At 40.6% G+C, this 16,090-nt stretch overlaps 1 protein-coding gene across 1 annotated transcript in view; it reads left to right on the top strand.

The window, feature by feature from the left end:
- The window catches only part of LOC147732630 (40-kDa huntingtin-associated protein-like), a 657,506-nt gene that overhangs the window by 453,026 nt on the left and 188,390 nt on the right, over window positions 1-16,090 (top strand). Inside the window, exon 9 of the mRNA XM_086957151.1 lies at window positions 9,803-9,884. Within this exon, the coding sequence (XP_086813277.1) occupies window positions 9,803-9,884 (82 nt within the window). The remainder of the gene's footprint in view (window positions 1-9,802; window positions 9,885-16,090) is intronic.

Genomic DNA, 16,090 nt, shown 5'->3' with positions numbered 1-16,090 from the left:
ACAATGAATCACTTGACCTTAAAACGATACTGCAATTACCAACATGTTTCGACCCCTTTGGCAGCCTATTAAGGTCATGGGTTTTCTTCAGGATAATTAAGAACTCAACAGTTGTATATAATCATGCCATGCAAGAAGGGTATATACTAAAACCCTACCACTCCCTTGTACTAATAGCACAACCAAAATCTTACTATTCTACAGGCTTCATGGTGAGCTGTGAGGGTCGTCCCCTTTGTAGTCTTTAGAAGGATGATGCGTCTATGTCACCTACATGAGCCCCCTCCACTGCCGCATCTTGCCAAATTAACAGGACCCAAGGTATTGGCCTGACAACAGATTTCTAAGAACTCCCAGGGTTAAGAATAGCTTCCCTCGGTTGAGTCTACTGGAGTGGCATTGTACCTGCTCCAGTGTGAGAGGTCGCCAAATGATGTAGCATGCCTTGATAAGTTAAAGATGAGACAACCTCTCAAAAATCTTTCGATGTCCTTCTGTTCAAGAATGTCTGAACTGTGAGAGTGCTGCAGTGATTTAATTATCCTCAAGTAGTTTAGTGTCCTCATATTAACCTCCCAAGTCCCACTACATGTCATCAGCAAAAGGTGGCCCTTTTTGCCGCTGTACTTATGGTATCAAGAAGGTTTTGCCCAGTCAGGTGACCTTCTCCTTCTTGAAAACTGAATATAGACATCTTGAAATGTATGGGACTTCCTTTTATGGCTATCCACAAAGTTTTGTTACAGCATCTTACTTGGAAGGCCACTTTCCAGCAGCAGCAGTCTCTGAACAGTTAGTAAGATCCAGACTTTTCTGCCCATGGGCGACATACAATATTCCATTCTAAAAGAACACGTCCAGGTTTCCTTCATAATGTCCTTTTGGACTTACAGATTAATTTGTCCATCTCCAAGCCAACCTTTTTCTCTCAACTCTTCTAAACATCAGAAAGTTTCCTTCACACAGAAGTTGTTAGGAGAGTGTTGAAATTTTGGCTAAATAAAGCTAAACAGACCAGGCATTTCCTTCCCAACTGTTGAACTAATAGGAACAGATCAAAACAATCTGTATAAAGCTGTATAGTTGCCTTCATCTTCCCAGGTTACCGAAAGCATAAAGTGACATTGGTTGGTAGACTAAAACTCTCTTTGCTAGAAATAAAGCTGCAACTGCTGCTTTACCAATGCATTATACTGTTGCCAATATCTGCAGTGCAGCTGCCTTGAAGTTTGTGCACAGGTAAATAAGACACTACTGTCTAAACAAACATGCCAAAGCTAACACCAAAGTAGGTCAGGCCTCTTTAACGACCTTTTTTGGGCAGTCCATAATTATTCCCTTTCTTGCCCCTACCTTATCAATGTATAGGCTTGTTCCTCTGTCTAATGCTTGTAACTATCAATAGGATCCCCTGATTAAAAAGAGCAAGTTACTTACCTGTAATGCTAGTTCTCCTTTAGGGGAATCTTCATTGAAGTTATAAGCAACCCACCTTGGCCTTTGATGGAAAAAACAAGAAATTTAGTACATACTTAGTATGATCCTATGTTTCTGTAAAAAAAATAATGAAGGCTGGAGGTGTGTAAATGTAAGCGGGCCCTATTAAGTGCATAATGCTTTGAAACATTCATCTGGAGGACAACTAAGACTACAGGCAAGTAAATCTTCCCTTCTGCTTCACTGGCATTCTCTGCTACACCACCAGACCTTCAGCAGCTCAGGGCAAACTGACGATCCTCACGTACAATATGCTTGCCACAAAGTTTACACTGCAAACTGTGTAAAGCGAATTGGATAGCATCTTACCAGATATTATGTGAAAATTATTTTTCACATACAAGTGGTATTAGGCACTGCAAAGGTATCGGAGCCAACCCCCAATAATAATCCAACCCCCAATATGTAATCACCCCAATATTTTACCAAACTAATTTAGGCCCACTGTCTCCATTTGATCTCGCAGTTAGTAACGACATTCCTCTTCAGGAAAACACAATTGTGCAAAGTTAGACAAAAAAAATATTGGAAAAATAAAGAACTGATTTCTAGATAATAAATAAGGCAATAAGTGAATTTATTACAGAGTAGTCAAAATGCGTTACAGAGAAAAATGCATGAAAATCCATGAAGGCCCAGTTTCATAAGTACAGATACATGCAAATATAATCCCTAGTTAGGCAGAACCAAAGATTCTAAGTGTCAAACTCATAAAGAGTACAGGCAGCATCCCATTAGCAAAATAAAGAGTAAAAGAGGAGAATGATCAGTCACCTGCAAGGAAAATAGTGAAAGAAAAAACCTCTTGCGAAAGACAGGAACCCAAATGTTTTATAAAAAAAACCTCACACCAGCTATTAATACATTTCTTAAATTCCGTATGGTATAACTACGGTTAGGGTTGCATTGGTAAATGAGAAGCAACATCATCATTTTTTAACTCATTAGCACTAACCCATTTCTTAAAGTAAGAGAAATGTTCTACTTTCTCCCTGATCAACTGTACTCCGAAGATGTACTGCACAAATGAAACATTTTTTTTGAACAGTGGCTCATAGAATTAGCACGACTACACTAACGCTTCCAACATAAGTCCTTGAAAATGATACGTTGAGCACATGATAGAAGCTCCATTCACAATACATGTTTTCCAACAATATTGTTTATCACTAATAAATAACGTCAATCACTTGATGTTCCACGGAAACATAGGGAAAGATGGCTTTGCAGTGGGACACTGATTGGGAGGGGGAATGAGCAGGAGCAAGTTGAGTTGAACATTAGAAACTGCATCCATTAAAAAAAATAATTGTGTATTACACAAAAATGTGGCATAGCTATTCATAGCATTATTTTATACTTAAGTAATATAGGTAACTCATCCCAAGTGAAATATTATTAGTTAGTCGGTTAGGACTCTATGTATCATTAAGAACACTTACTCTCAAAGATAATTTTCACACAGTATTTGCACATTTTGTATATTTCTAAAACGCTACAACAGTTAATATAATGCAATATTGAAAAGATTAAGTGTTCTACAAAGAAACATTAAACCTGGTCATGTGAATAGATGGAAGCAGTATGAAACTCAAACACTGAGGGGGGTTTTACAGTAAATATTTTGGTGCAAGGTTTGGGTAATCGGGAGTGTTTCTTTTTTTACATAATACATGGTTAGAGGTATCCATTTGCAGGCGCTTAAAAGGGAATTGGTTTCTTTAACTTGTATTTCATATTTCTGATAGACACTTCTAAATGCAGATTCCTCACCTTTCCAATACTTCGCAGTCCTCAGACTGGTTTAGGAAAATCTTCATCAGTACTACTGCGAGCCAGTTGGTGGCACTTGCTGCTCCTTGCCAACGTTGTTCTACACTCGATGAGGTGTGTGTGCACCTAAATAGGCTGCACCACGCGTGTTGAAACAGTTCTTTTCTTTTTGGGCCAACAGACGCATGTCTGGCTAATACCCCTTGTCTCATTGAGACACTTCTACCACAAATTCTACAAAAAACCTGTTTGCAAGGTAAATATGTCACCTCGCAAATCTAGATGGTTTAAGCCCTGTGGGGAACACATTTCTGTGATTGGCCCACATGCGGCTTGTCTGTAGTGTGTGAAATTGAAGCTGTTCGTGAAGAGACACTGGGATCGGGCGAGGTGTAGAAGCAGGTCCTGGTCCTGGTCCTGGTCCCGTTCCCGCTCCCAAGTTTGCTCCTGCAAAAGGTCATCTTCATGTTCTAAGACTTTGGGCAAAACCAAAAAAAGTGGAAGTCTAAATGGGACTCGGCTGCTTTCCGCCACTCTCAACCCTTCAAGGGGGCATCCGCTGAGCCATGCCGCAGCTTTTTGGCACGTTACTGACTCTCTGGTGTACCTGCGGCCCCAAGGACCGAGAGGGCTACCAACTAGTCTTCCTCCGGCCCTGCTTGGGCCCTCTGGATGCACTCAGGACTCCAGAGTGACTTCAGTTCCAGTTTGCTCCCTAGCGCAATAACCCATGCTGGAATGCGATCCACTAAATCCAATGCTGTTGTCATTCACTCCAGACATTGATGGCCAGCCCCTAGAGCTGTCCAATGCTGAGACCGCACCATGACAACTTCTACCGAAGCTGCGCCCTCCTTTATCTGAGCCGTAGTCTCTTTACCACCCTTCTGATTCTGACACAGTGCCTCTATCTTCTAGAAGAAGGCTGTGATGTTGGGGAGGAGATTGCCCAGCCTTACCTAGAGGAGAACCGGTATGAGGACCTCCAAGATGCCATTAGTCTGGATACCTCCCAGGCACTGGAATAGTTTCCTCCCCTCCCTCCAGGGCCTTCTGTGGAAGACAATGCCTCATTTTCTATGGTTATGCGAAGGGCAACAGAGGTTCTTGATCTTAAAATTCCCACTTAGAAAGTTATAACCAATGTACTGAAGAAGTTGCATCCTGGCCAGTCAAGTTCTGAGCCCCTAATCCCATTGAATGAGGCTCTTACTGAAACACTTTGAGGTACATGGGACAAACCCTATTCTGTCCTACCTGTGCATCACCGGATTGCCAAATGCAATCACCCTGCTCCAGGTGATCCAACTTTCCTCACCTAGCCCCCCACTCCTGAAAGCTTTGTGGTACAGGCTTCGACCAGTACGGTAAACCCACACTTGTTTCCCACTACTGCCCCTGACAGTTCTTTTTTCAGGCTAATTCCTGGTGCCAAAAAAGTACGGGGGCCTCTATCCCATTTTAGACCTTCGCCCTTTCAAAGCCTTTCTGCAGAAAGACAGGTTCAAGATGCTCATCCTGGCCCAGGTCTTGTCTGCACTTGACCCTGAAGATTGAAGGGTGGCACTTTACCGGCAGCACACTTATTTACACATCCCCATTTTGCAGGCCACAGGTGTTACCTGTGGTTTATGGTAGATCGCAAGCATTTTCAGTCTTGCTGTGCCCCATTTTGGCCTTCCCAGCAACTTTCTGGTGTTCAAGTAAGTACATTTTATTGTATATAGTTAAATAAAACTGATACAAAATTTGCGATAAAAAAAGAGCGTACAAATGATGCTCGGAAGTGACTAAGATGAAATATTAAAACTAGATAAAAACAATTTGTCATGCGAATTGCGAGGCCCAGTTAAGACAATGTTCATGAGTCCTTGGGTTTGAGCCGCTTACGCGATTGCTTGATTTGTTCTTCAGCCAGCTTTCGCTGAGGTTCATATCAGTTCATTGATTGTGTGCGATTTTCACGCTGAGCAGTGGTGTTCTAACTTTTACCTGTGGTATTACCACCGTTTCCCAGCTTCTTGTGTATCCAAGCTAAGAATTTTACTAGCTTATAGTTCAACTGTGGGTCGTCTGAGTTAAAACAGGCTACCACGGCTTGGCTCCATGTTTGGATCCCTCGCAGAATGAAGTGGAGCTTGAGCAGAAACAATCTTTCTCTTCTTAGGCTGGGGCAGGTGCATATCAGGTGAACCATGTCCTCAACTCCGTTACTGCACAAGCAGAAATCTGTAGACTTTTGACCCCGCAGCCTTGGTTGTAAATGTTGAAAGCCTGGCAATTTTCCTAATTGATGTTTCAGGAATTTCTCCTTGATGGTCCTGGAGTACCCTGCACTAAAGAATGGTTGCGATCTCATACATAGCCGTTTATTGTCTTCCAATCATGTTTTCTCTGCGCGAAGGTAACTTTATCTTCTTCAAGTGACATACTCCTTATTGTCTTCCCCACAGTTTTCTTCAAGACAGCGTGAGTGGTCGGAATTTCCCAGACCTGGCTGAGACCAGTGTTCTTAAGACACTTATATAAATGTTTACTTGCCGGAGCTGCTGTTCTCTGTTGTAACTCCTGCCACAGTAGATGGCTTAGACTGTTTACGGTGGCATTCTTGATCTTGTGCCAGCAGGTTATGTACGCCCTCTGCCTTGCTAACTGTTGTTTGATGAGGCCAAATTCTAGCCGAATCTGTGCGGCAGATGCGTATGCGGGGATGTTAAACATGATTCTATAGGCCCTGATTAAGGTGCTCTCCAGGGTGCGTGCATCTCTTCCTTTTAGCACTTCACTGCCATATGTGATCGTGGTCAGGATTTTGGCTTGCGCAATCTGAAGAAGTGGAGAGAGCCTCAGGCCTGTAAGCTGGGTTTTTATCTGCGTCAGTGTTGTCACAAGGGCTGCTCCTTTCCTTTTAATTGACTCTAGCTGACTTGTAAACTGGCCTCTATTATCAAATATTAACCCTAGATATTTGTAATTTGTTATTTTCTGTAATAGGTTGTTGCGTAAGTGCCAGTGGTGGGGTTTTTTCCATCATCTTTTAATGGACATTGATTTAATTTTTTCCAGATTTACTTCCGTAAAATTGACATTGGAGTATTTTTGAAGAGCATTCCAAAAATGTATACCCACATGCATGTGACAAATTAGGACTATGTCAGTAGCGTACAAGCTGCTGTTTAGAGCCTTGCCTCCTAACCTTGGAGCATGTGCATTGGTCTAAGGTCGGCTATATGAAGGTTAAACAGAGTTGAAGTAAGCACACAGCCCTCTTAAAGCCCTTTCATAGTTGAAATTCGCTTTGACAAGCGTGTGCTGTCTCCCAGTTTGGCCTGCACCCAGGTGTGTGTGTGAAGGGATATTAGTGCGCCTAGCAGTGCCTGCGGGATCTTCTAGTTTGCCAGCTTTTCCCAAAGTTTGCCTCTCTCAATTTCTCAAAGGCAGCCTTAAAGTCTACAAAACCAAGATGATGTGACTGTTTTGTTGCTGTTGCCTTGTTAACGAGTAATGACAATGTTAAGATATTGGTTAAACTTCCTGTGTTTTAAGCGAAGTTGGTTTGGTTTCTGGTGTTTGTTCGTGATAGTGTTGGTAGCAGCACATCTTCAGAAGCATAGTGATTCCAGTCTTCTCCTACCTCAAGGACTGGTTGTTGAAGGTGTGCTCGCCCTAGACAGTTATCAACCACCTCCAGACTATGGTAAATCTCCTGACATCCTTGGGGTTCACTAGCAACGTTCCAAAGTCATACTGACTCCTTCACAGGTGCTCCACTTCTTTGGAGCCAATCTGGACACTGCTTTTGTGCTTACGCCGGGAAAAGAGAGTCCAGCACATTCTGGCTATGATCGCGAGGTTGCAAACTCTGCCCTTGATCTCAATGGAGATGACTCTGAGGCTGCTGGAACTGATGGCTTCCTGCGTTCTGCTGGTTAACCACGCCAGATACCATATGTGGGCTCTACAGTGGGATCTGCAGCAAGGGGGATCATTCCGATTTGGTTCAGATTTTGGATGAGACTGCAAAACTCAAAACAAAGGAGACTGGTGGATGCAGGACCGGAATTGGGTCAGTGGTAGACCCCTCCCCTTACCTCACTCAGAGCTCACAGTGGGTGACTGATGGCATTGCTACTGGTTGGGCAGGCCATCTAGGAGAGGTAGAGATCAGAGGCGTCTGATCTCCGATAGAGGCCGGCTCCATACCAACCTTCTTGAGCTGAAAGCTATCCACTTGTCATTAAAAGTCTTTCTGCCCTCCTCAATGGCAAGCTGTTGCAGGTACTTGCTATCAACACCATCGTCATCTGGTACTGCGACAAGCAGGGTGGTCTGGAAATGTCGACCCTGCATCAGGAGACTTTGCATCTCTGGACATTGCTAGATCATCAAGGAATTTCTCTAGCCCACACCACCTGGTGGTTCCCTGAATGCCAGAGTGGACCAACTAAGCCATTGACTCCGTGCGGATCCTGAATAACAGTTACAGAAGGAGGTGGCACAGGGTATTTTCCGTGAATGGGAAGCTCTAGCTTGATCTCTTCATCAACAGTGAGAACGTGCAATGTCAGTACTTTTGTGCATTAGAATTAAAAGGCATCTCTCACTTCGAGACTCTTTTTGTGTAGACTGGAACTCAGAACTCCTGTACACCTTTCCACCTATAACTCTCCTGCCCAGAATTCTGAAGAAGATCAGGTCCGACAGGGCCAAAGTCATCCTAGTAGCTTTGGATTGAGCATGGAACATACGTTATCCTGAACTCCTGGGCATGAGCATTTGTCTTCTGATCAGACTGCGTCTTCTGTAGGCTCGCCTTTGTTCGCAGAAGGGTGGGGTTCTGCACCCAAACCTGCACAACTTACACCTTCATGCTAGGAGATTGAGCAGCGACAATCAAATGAGTTTGATCTTCCTCCAGAAGTCATGAATGTCATCTTGACAGTCAGGTGTCCCTCAGCCATATCTCTATCCTGACCATTGGGATAAGTTGATGGACGGCTGCGCTGTTAAACATATCTACCCACTAAGTGCAAAACTGTCCGAAGTTCAGTTGTTTGTGTTCTTTGCTCAGCAAGATCTTTCTTTGGGTACTGGTAAATGGTACCTGTTGGCTCTTTTGGCCTTCTTACGGTTGCCAGAACAGCCATCATTATTTAATTCACCCATTGTGATGCATTTTGTCGAAGAATTTCGACACACGTTCCCCATATGTTATGACCCAATGGGACTTAAATTTGGTCCTCACATTCCTAATGTACGCACCCTTTGATAGTCTCCACATTTGTTCTCTTACGCTCCTTTCCTTCAAGACAGTCTTTCTTGTCCCTATAACTGTGGCAAGCTAGTTGTATGCCCTTTTTGTTAACCCGCCATACATCACGCTCTATTCAGACAAGGTGGCTCTGCAGACTTGAGTCTCCTTCTTTCCGAAGGAAGTGACTCCCTTTAATGTTAGTCAGAGCTTCATCCTTTTGCATTTCTTTCCTCTGCCTCACCCGTCTAGGGAGAAGGAGAGACTTCACCGGGTGGATCGGAAAAAGATCTCAGCTTCTACATCAATCATACCAGAGGACACTGGGTAGACCATCAGCTATGTATTTGTTCACTGGAGCAAAGAAAGGCAAGGCTGTGCAGACACAGATCTTCTCGCACTGGATCGTTCTCTGTAATTAGGATCTGCTACACGCTGGCTGAAAAACAGCTCCTTAAGTGCTTGCGAGCTTATTCTACCAGGGACAAGGTTTAAATACGTAATCTGCAAGAGTTCATTTTCATTTAAACAGCAACTTCTTTCAGTTAGATAGGAATGCTCTGGACGATTTTCTCCCACCCTCCCATCCCCCCTTTTGTGATTGTGTTATGACATTTGTTATGTGCTCCAACCTTTGACATTCACATGTCTTTTGGGGTGTAAAATACCGATGGAGCATACTTGACACCTTACATGACGGTCAACACGTCACTTCCAGTGAAGCTGTGAGACTACGCTGTTGATGCAGTTTGCCTCTTCATGATGCCAGTAGAGGCGAGTGCTATGAAAAAAATTCAGATTTGGTTGGGCAACTGAGAAAGTTGGTTAATTTACGTAGTGTTCAACGGTAATTAAATACATCTGAAAGAATGTTATAACGGTGAGTAAAGTGGTCTTCTTGGTCTGTAAACATCAGACAAGACACAAAGACTTCGTCATAAATATTTGAGTAGAAGATGGTAGAAGATGGTTTACTTTTCTAACACCAGACCTCTAATATTTGGATAAAGTTTATTTTTGGCTAGCAGAGAGAGAGAGAGAGAGAGAGAGAGATAGAGTAAATACAAAAATGCGTATTCATATGCAAAGTGGAAGCTGACTAGAATTCTGTCTCCTTGTACGTGACAGTGTTCCATATTTTCACGTCCCCAGAATCATTCAGGAACACACTGTCTTGCCAATAAATATAATTTTAAATATTTCATTCTTTATTGACAATGTCTTTTTTTATCAAAAGTATTTGTTGTGAATGCTGATTGTGCGAATTGTGTATTACTCCAGCCGCCACCTCAGAAATTGTTGCCTGAACATGCACAGACACTGGAGAAGTATGACTGGGAAGCTTTTGATAGTCATAGCCACGGTAAGAATGTACTTCTGCTCTCATTTGTTGAACAATGAACACAATTCTTGCAAATGTGAATTGATTCATGTTGCTTGTCTCGGCTGTCACCTAACACAGGATAAGGGCAACCACTTAAAGTGTGCTGAGGATCTTGGTTTAATTTAATAATACTACAAGCTGGTGTAATTTAATAATATTGCAATTAGAAGTATCTGGTGTATATCAAAAGCTGAGTCATGCAGGTTACTTTTTTAATTATTTTATTTATAGAAATTTAACATATCATCAAAAGCCAAATGAGGTAGTTTACAGTATAACCTTCATTTGGTGCATTTTTAGCAAAAGGCATAGCATGTTTTGTTGGGCATAGCTTCACATTCCACAAAAATAAACTGCATGCCACATTTGATACATTTCAGTGATAAGGCGGCGAGCAACCCAAATATTCTACCGTTTTGTATATCAGTGTACTCTGCGAAAAATGTCTTGGTCAGTTAACTGAAGTTTCAGAGGTAGGGTCTAGAGAGATTACATAGGCCTGTGGCAAACTCAAGATGTCCTATGGCCGAGGTGTCTATTTCAGCATACATCTCAAGTTCTATTTTAGAGTATATATATATATATATATATATATTATTTTTTTTTATCCTCCTATTGCGAAAATTCTATGTGTATGGAAAATTTGGTTTCTACCTCTGAAGCTTTTTTGTACCGTCACTGCCCAATTGTCTCTCTTGTCATGGGAGTTTTCCCTTTTCTTGTTTATTCAGAGGAGAACCCTTGCCATTTACATATTCACAAGTCTGTAATCGAGAGGAGGGAGAGCTAGTCACCTTGGCTACTCTATGAGTATCATACTCATATTCCAGACTGTGCTTTCGCTTTAATCATAGGACAGTGTGTTCTAGCCTTTCCTATGAGGTTAGGTATTTCTCCATGATTTCCCAATAATTAAACCTCTTACTACAATTACCCCGTCTGTCTAATTTATTTATCTTTATAGCTGAGTTCATCCACTCTCCATGCGTTGGGGGTGATGGCCCAATCCACTTAATGCATATCTCTCTCCTAGCTATCACCATTAACACAAAAAGTAGCTTTGCTTCCATTACTGTTAATTTTACTTGTTCCGTTGAGTTACCAATCCCAAAAAGAATAAGAGTTTTACTTACTTTTAGGTGTTTTCGGAATATCAAACTTAACGTCTTACCAACTTCTTCCCAGAATGTTCTCAGGGATGGGCAGCTCCAGAACATATGAACATCATCTGCCCTTTCTTCCCCGCACTTAGGGCATTTTTTATTTCCTGCATTTTTAAATTTTGAAAGTTTTTTCGGTGTCCAGTAGGCTCTGTGCAGGGTGTACAAGTGGTTTCTTTTCAGTCTCACGGATTTTAATGTTGACCAACATTTCTCTATTGAATCTTCCCACAGATTTGCTAGTTCTTCTATATCCAGATCTTTCCCCCAAATTTGTTCTGCTATGTGGTAGCTTTCCTCTTCTTCCATTATTAGAGTCCAATACTATTTTGCTACCTCCTTGTTTATGGGTAAGATTTTTGTCATTTCTTTTTCCAAGGTTTTGCTATCTTTATCCTGTGTTGGTATTGTTTTTGCCCAGCTGTTTAGTTGATAAAACTTAAATTTTGATATTGTTCCATTAGTGATTTTATGCATTTCTTCCCATGAGATCAATGTTGACCCATTTAGGAGTTGACCCCAATAGTTAATATTGTTTTGTTTTAAGGGGGTGGCCATGACATCTTTCAGACAGTTCGGAGTTCCGGGAGAGTTCCATATCGGTGCCATTACACTATAGTAAGGAATTTTTAAAATCGTTCTAATTTGTATCCAAAGTTTTACTGCTTCCTTAAGAACCTTTAATTTAATTTTTTTAAAGTATTTTTGGTGTCCAAATTTGAAGAGATAATGGTCCTCTGCTTCTGTCGTCGCTTGCAAGTATTCCGGATAGTATTGGTGTATTCCTAGAAGAGTCCGTATATTTTTAAATTGAAAAGCCCTACAATATTCTGTCAAATCCGGACTTGCGATCCCTCCTTTCTCTTTCTTTCTCCTGAGCTTTCTCCATGATATTCTGGTTCCCTTGGAGGCCCATATAAAGCTTGCAAGCTCTCCCTGTAACTTTTTCAATTCGGCTTTTTTAAATTCCAGTGGAATATTGTTAAACAGAAAGGTATATTTTGGAAGTATATTCATTTTTATAATGTTGGACTTCCCTATAAAGCTTAAAGGTAGGCTAGACCACACTTTAAGTAATTTTCTTACCTCTCGGGCTACTCTATTTAGATTGTTTTGTGGTATTTTATCCAAATTTTGATTTATCAAGATGCCCAAGTATCTTATCTCTTTTTTTATATTGGGACTATAAAAATGAGTATTCCAAGTCATTATTTCTGTTTTTGTGTGATTTACTGAGTATCCTGAAACTTGGCCAAATTTGGAAATGATTTTTCTATAGCTGGTTTGGATCTCTCATATTTATCCGTGAATAGCATCAGATCATCTGCATAGAGTGCTAGCTTTTTCTCCCATCTCTGATATTTAAAGGGAGTTATATCCTTACAGCTTCTGAGTTTGTTTGCTAGGGGTTCTATATACAAGTTAAAAAGCAGGGGAGAAAGAGGACACCCTTGTCTCGTGCCTCTACCAATTTTGATATTATTCGTAAGGTTGCCATTAACCTGGATTCTTGATCTAGGATTTGTATAAATTTCTCCTATTGCGTGAAGGAAGGACTCCCCTAGATTGTTTTTAATCATTATACTATTTAAGAAAGCCCAGTTTACTCTATCAAATGCCTTAGCGGCATCGACAGTTAGTATTGTGAGAGGAATATTTTTTGATGTGGCTATATCTATAGTGCTTATGAGTTCATCTGTCAGTTCATGTAATTGTCTTCCTTTTGTGAAACCCTTTTGATCTGAGTGTATAAGTTGAGGTGTGAGCTTTCCCAGTCTTGTTGACATTATTTTAGTAAAAATGTTATAATCTGCATTGAGCAGAGATATCGGCCGGTATGATTCACATTTTTTAGGGTCCTTTCCTGGCTTTAAGATGATTGTTATTACTGCATCATTCCAGGTATCTGGCAGCATTCCCTTTTGTTTAAATATCAAGTTTACTAATTCTGTTATATGTGGGACTAGTGTGTCTGTTAAAGCCTGGTATAGTTCATTCGGCAGTGCGTCAGGGCCTGCGGCTTTCCCTTTTTTCAATGTTTTTATTATATTTTTGACCTAGGTAGGAGTAATTTCCCTATTGAGCTCATTTTTCTCCTCCTCAGATAGTTTTAACATTGGCATGTCTTTTAGATATTCGTCTATCTGTTCCTCAGATGGGTTTATGTCTTCAGCGTATACCTCCGAGAAGAAGGACTCGAATTCTTTTCTGATTTCACCTTCTTCTGAGGTTGGACTTGATTGGTCTTGTTTTTCTAAGATTTTTATTTTATTTCTTACCAAGTCAGTCTTTAATTTCCATGCGAGGCATTTCCCACATCCTTCTCCGAATTCATGCTTTGCCAACTTGCTTGCTTCCCATTTAATTTTTTTTTTTCTTCAAGAATATCACTTAAACAGTCTTTCTGCTTTTGCCTATCTTTTTGCAGATTTTCTTTCCTAACCGGGTCTCTTTCCATTAGTATTTGGGTATCTAGGGTGTTTATACCTTTTTCGATGTCTAGTAATTCTTGTTTTAATTTCTTTGATCTATATGTTCCTAGACTGAGTAGCTTACCCCTTAATACTGCCTTATACGTGTCCCATACTATTTGCTTAGATGTTCCTGTTTTATTATTTTCAAAAAAGGCTTCTGTTTCTTCCTTGAGTGCTTGTACAATTTCTTGATCTAGAAACATGACTCTTTCCACCGTGAATCTTTTATGTATCTGGGTTGTCTTAGTTTGTAATGTTAACTGTACAGCGGAGTGATCTGATAGATGAGCTGGAATGTGAATTAAGCTTGTTACATTTGTCAGTAAACTTCTATCAACTAGGAAAAAATCAATTCTAGACCTATGTCCTAGTCTCTTATTATGTAGTGTAAAGGGTTGACCCTTATCCCCTTTTTCTCTCCATATGTCTATTAAGTCTAAATCTCTCTTGTATATGCCAATCAACTCCCTCATTTTAGGTAGATTAGGGAAATTGGAATTTCTTCCTGGGGGAGACCTGTCAATTTTAGGGTCTAAGATGAGATTAAAGTCTCCTCCTAAAATTACTGGAGTGTTAGCTGTTAGTAAATGAGTATACAGGTTCTGTAAAGGTTCAGGATCATCAAGATTGGGGCCATAATATCCTGCTATTGTGTATGCCATGTTCCCTAGTTTTACTTTTGCCAGTGCCCATCTTCCTTTCCTGTCAACTTCTGAAGATTCTATACTTGCCTTTAAGGATTTTTTTAGAATAATTATTACACCTTTAATATTACACCCTTGATTTGTGCAAATATGGGTATCCGCCCATCCTATGTTTTTCATTATCTGATCCCATTCCTCTTTCAATAGGTGTGTTTCCTGAAGAATAATGATTTCGCTTTCAGATGCTTTGAGGTATTCCAAAATTTTGTTCCTTCTACTTTTGGTTCTCATACCATTAACATTCCAACATAAAATTTTTATAGTTCTACCGGTGTCTCCCATTCTCCTTTATAGTCTTTTTTTTTTTTTTGGCAAGTTTCGGTAGCGTTGGTGGTACATTGTTGTTGTTCCGCTCTTTTCCATTTTTCTTTTCAATATCGAGGATTTATTTTTTTGGTTTTTTTTCCCCCATTTTGCTCCCCACCCATTTTTTGTCTTATGTTTTTTTTCACTTTTCTGTTTTAGTGTTTTGTTCTTACCCTCCCTGGGGAAGCCTCCTTCTTCTTTCTTTCTTGGGGTTTCCATCTTACCCCCTTTTCGCTCCTCCCTTCTGGACCTGGAATATATATTTTTTTTAAATCTTAGCGCTTTCACTCCTTTTTTACACATATTCTACGAATGTCGTTCTCTTTATTTTTTTTTCCTTTTGTATACATTTTGGAGTCCACTTCAGATTGTGGAGTTTTCCATTTGAACAGTGTCTTTCATTAGGCAGAGCAGATTTTTCACTTCTTCAGGATCTCTAATGTTCCTCATTTTGTTGCGCCACATGATTCGTAAAGAGGGTGGGAACTTCATCTGTACTGTAGCTCCTAGAGATTGTAACTCCGGCATGAATTTCCCCAACTCCCATTGTCTATCTTGAGACGCTTTGGACATATCAGATCTAATTCTGAAAGACCATGAGTCTTTACTGAAATTTCCCTTTTTCAGGGCTTCACCCAAGATTCTCTCTTTTAATGTATATGTCTTGAAGTTTATAAGGATTTTCCTGGGTGTTTTCCTGTCTTTGGCCTTTCCGAAAGGGTCTCTGTGGACTCTTTGTATGTCTTCTCCCAGCGTCTCAGCTTCACACCATGGGAAATGTTCCACTAGAAGTTCTACAATAAATTTCTTAATGTCACTACCCTCTTTATTTTCAGGAACATTCAAAATTCTTATATTATTTTTCCTTGCCTGGTTTTCAAGAGATTCCATTTTTTCACTTATAGATTTCCCCTCTTGTCTCAACGTGTATATCTCCTTTCTGTTACTTTCCACCCTACTGTTCAATTTGCGCACTTCCCCTTCTATTGCTGTGATTCTCTCCCCTAAAGCGTTTAATTTACAGTCCAGCTTTTCACATACTTCTTGAATCTTATCTTGTTTCGCTTCAGATATGGCGAATTTGTCTCTCATCTCGATCCATATTTTCTCAAGAAATTCGTTGGTCTGACTTCTGGGACTTTTGGGACCCGTTATTCCTTCCTTTTCGGTTACTTGTTGCTTCTCCACATTTTCTTTCTCTTTGTTTTGTTCTCTCTCTTCATTGTTACTGTTTTGAGCTTTTTCTACGGTATCTGTTTCTTCTGTTTCTTCTGTTGTAACTGTGGTAGTTGTGCCTGTTACTGTGGCTCCTTCTGCCATTTCTTGGGGATCAAGATGAGGTCCAAGTTTGTCAACTATTTTGCTTTTTAATCCAACTTTAGTTACCGTTTTTAAGGAGATATTTGGATTTTTGATCTGTGAAATATTGAGAGATTCCTTTTGTGAGAGGTGATTTTTTTCCTGCAATGGGGTTAGTTCAGATTTTTCAGATAATAATACTGGTCGTTTTATATCACCCTTTGTTTGCTGTGTCTGGACTT

Source organism: Lissotriton vulgaris, chromosome 2_1 (assembly GCF_964263255.1).
Source record: "Lissotriton vulgaris chromosome 2_1, aLisVul1.2, whole genome shotgun sequence".
Taxonomy (NCBI): domain Eukaryota; kingdom Metazoa; phylum Chordata; class Amphibia; order Caudata; family Salamandridae; genus Lissotriton; species Lissotriton vulgaris.
The sequence above is the reverse complement of the archived record's forward strand: the minus strand, read 5'-3'. Positions and strand labels throughout refer to the sequence as shown.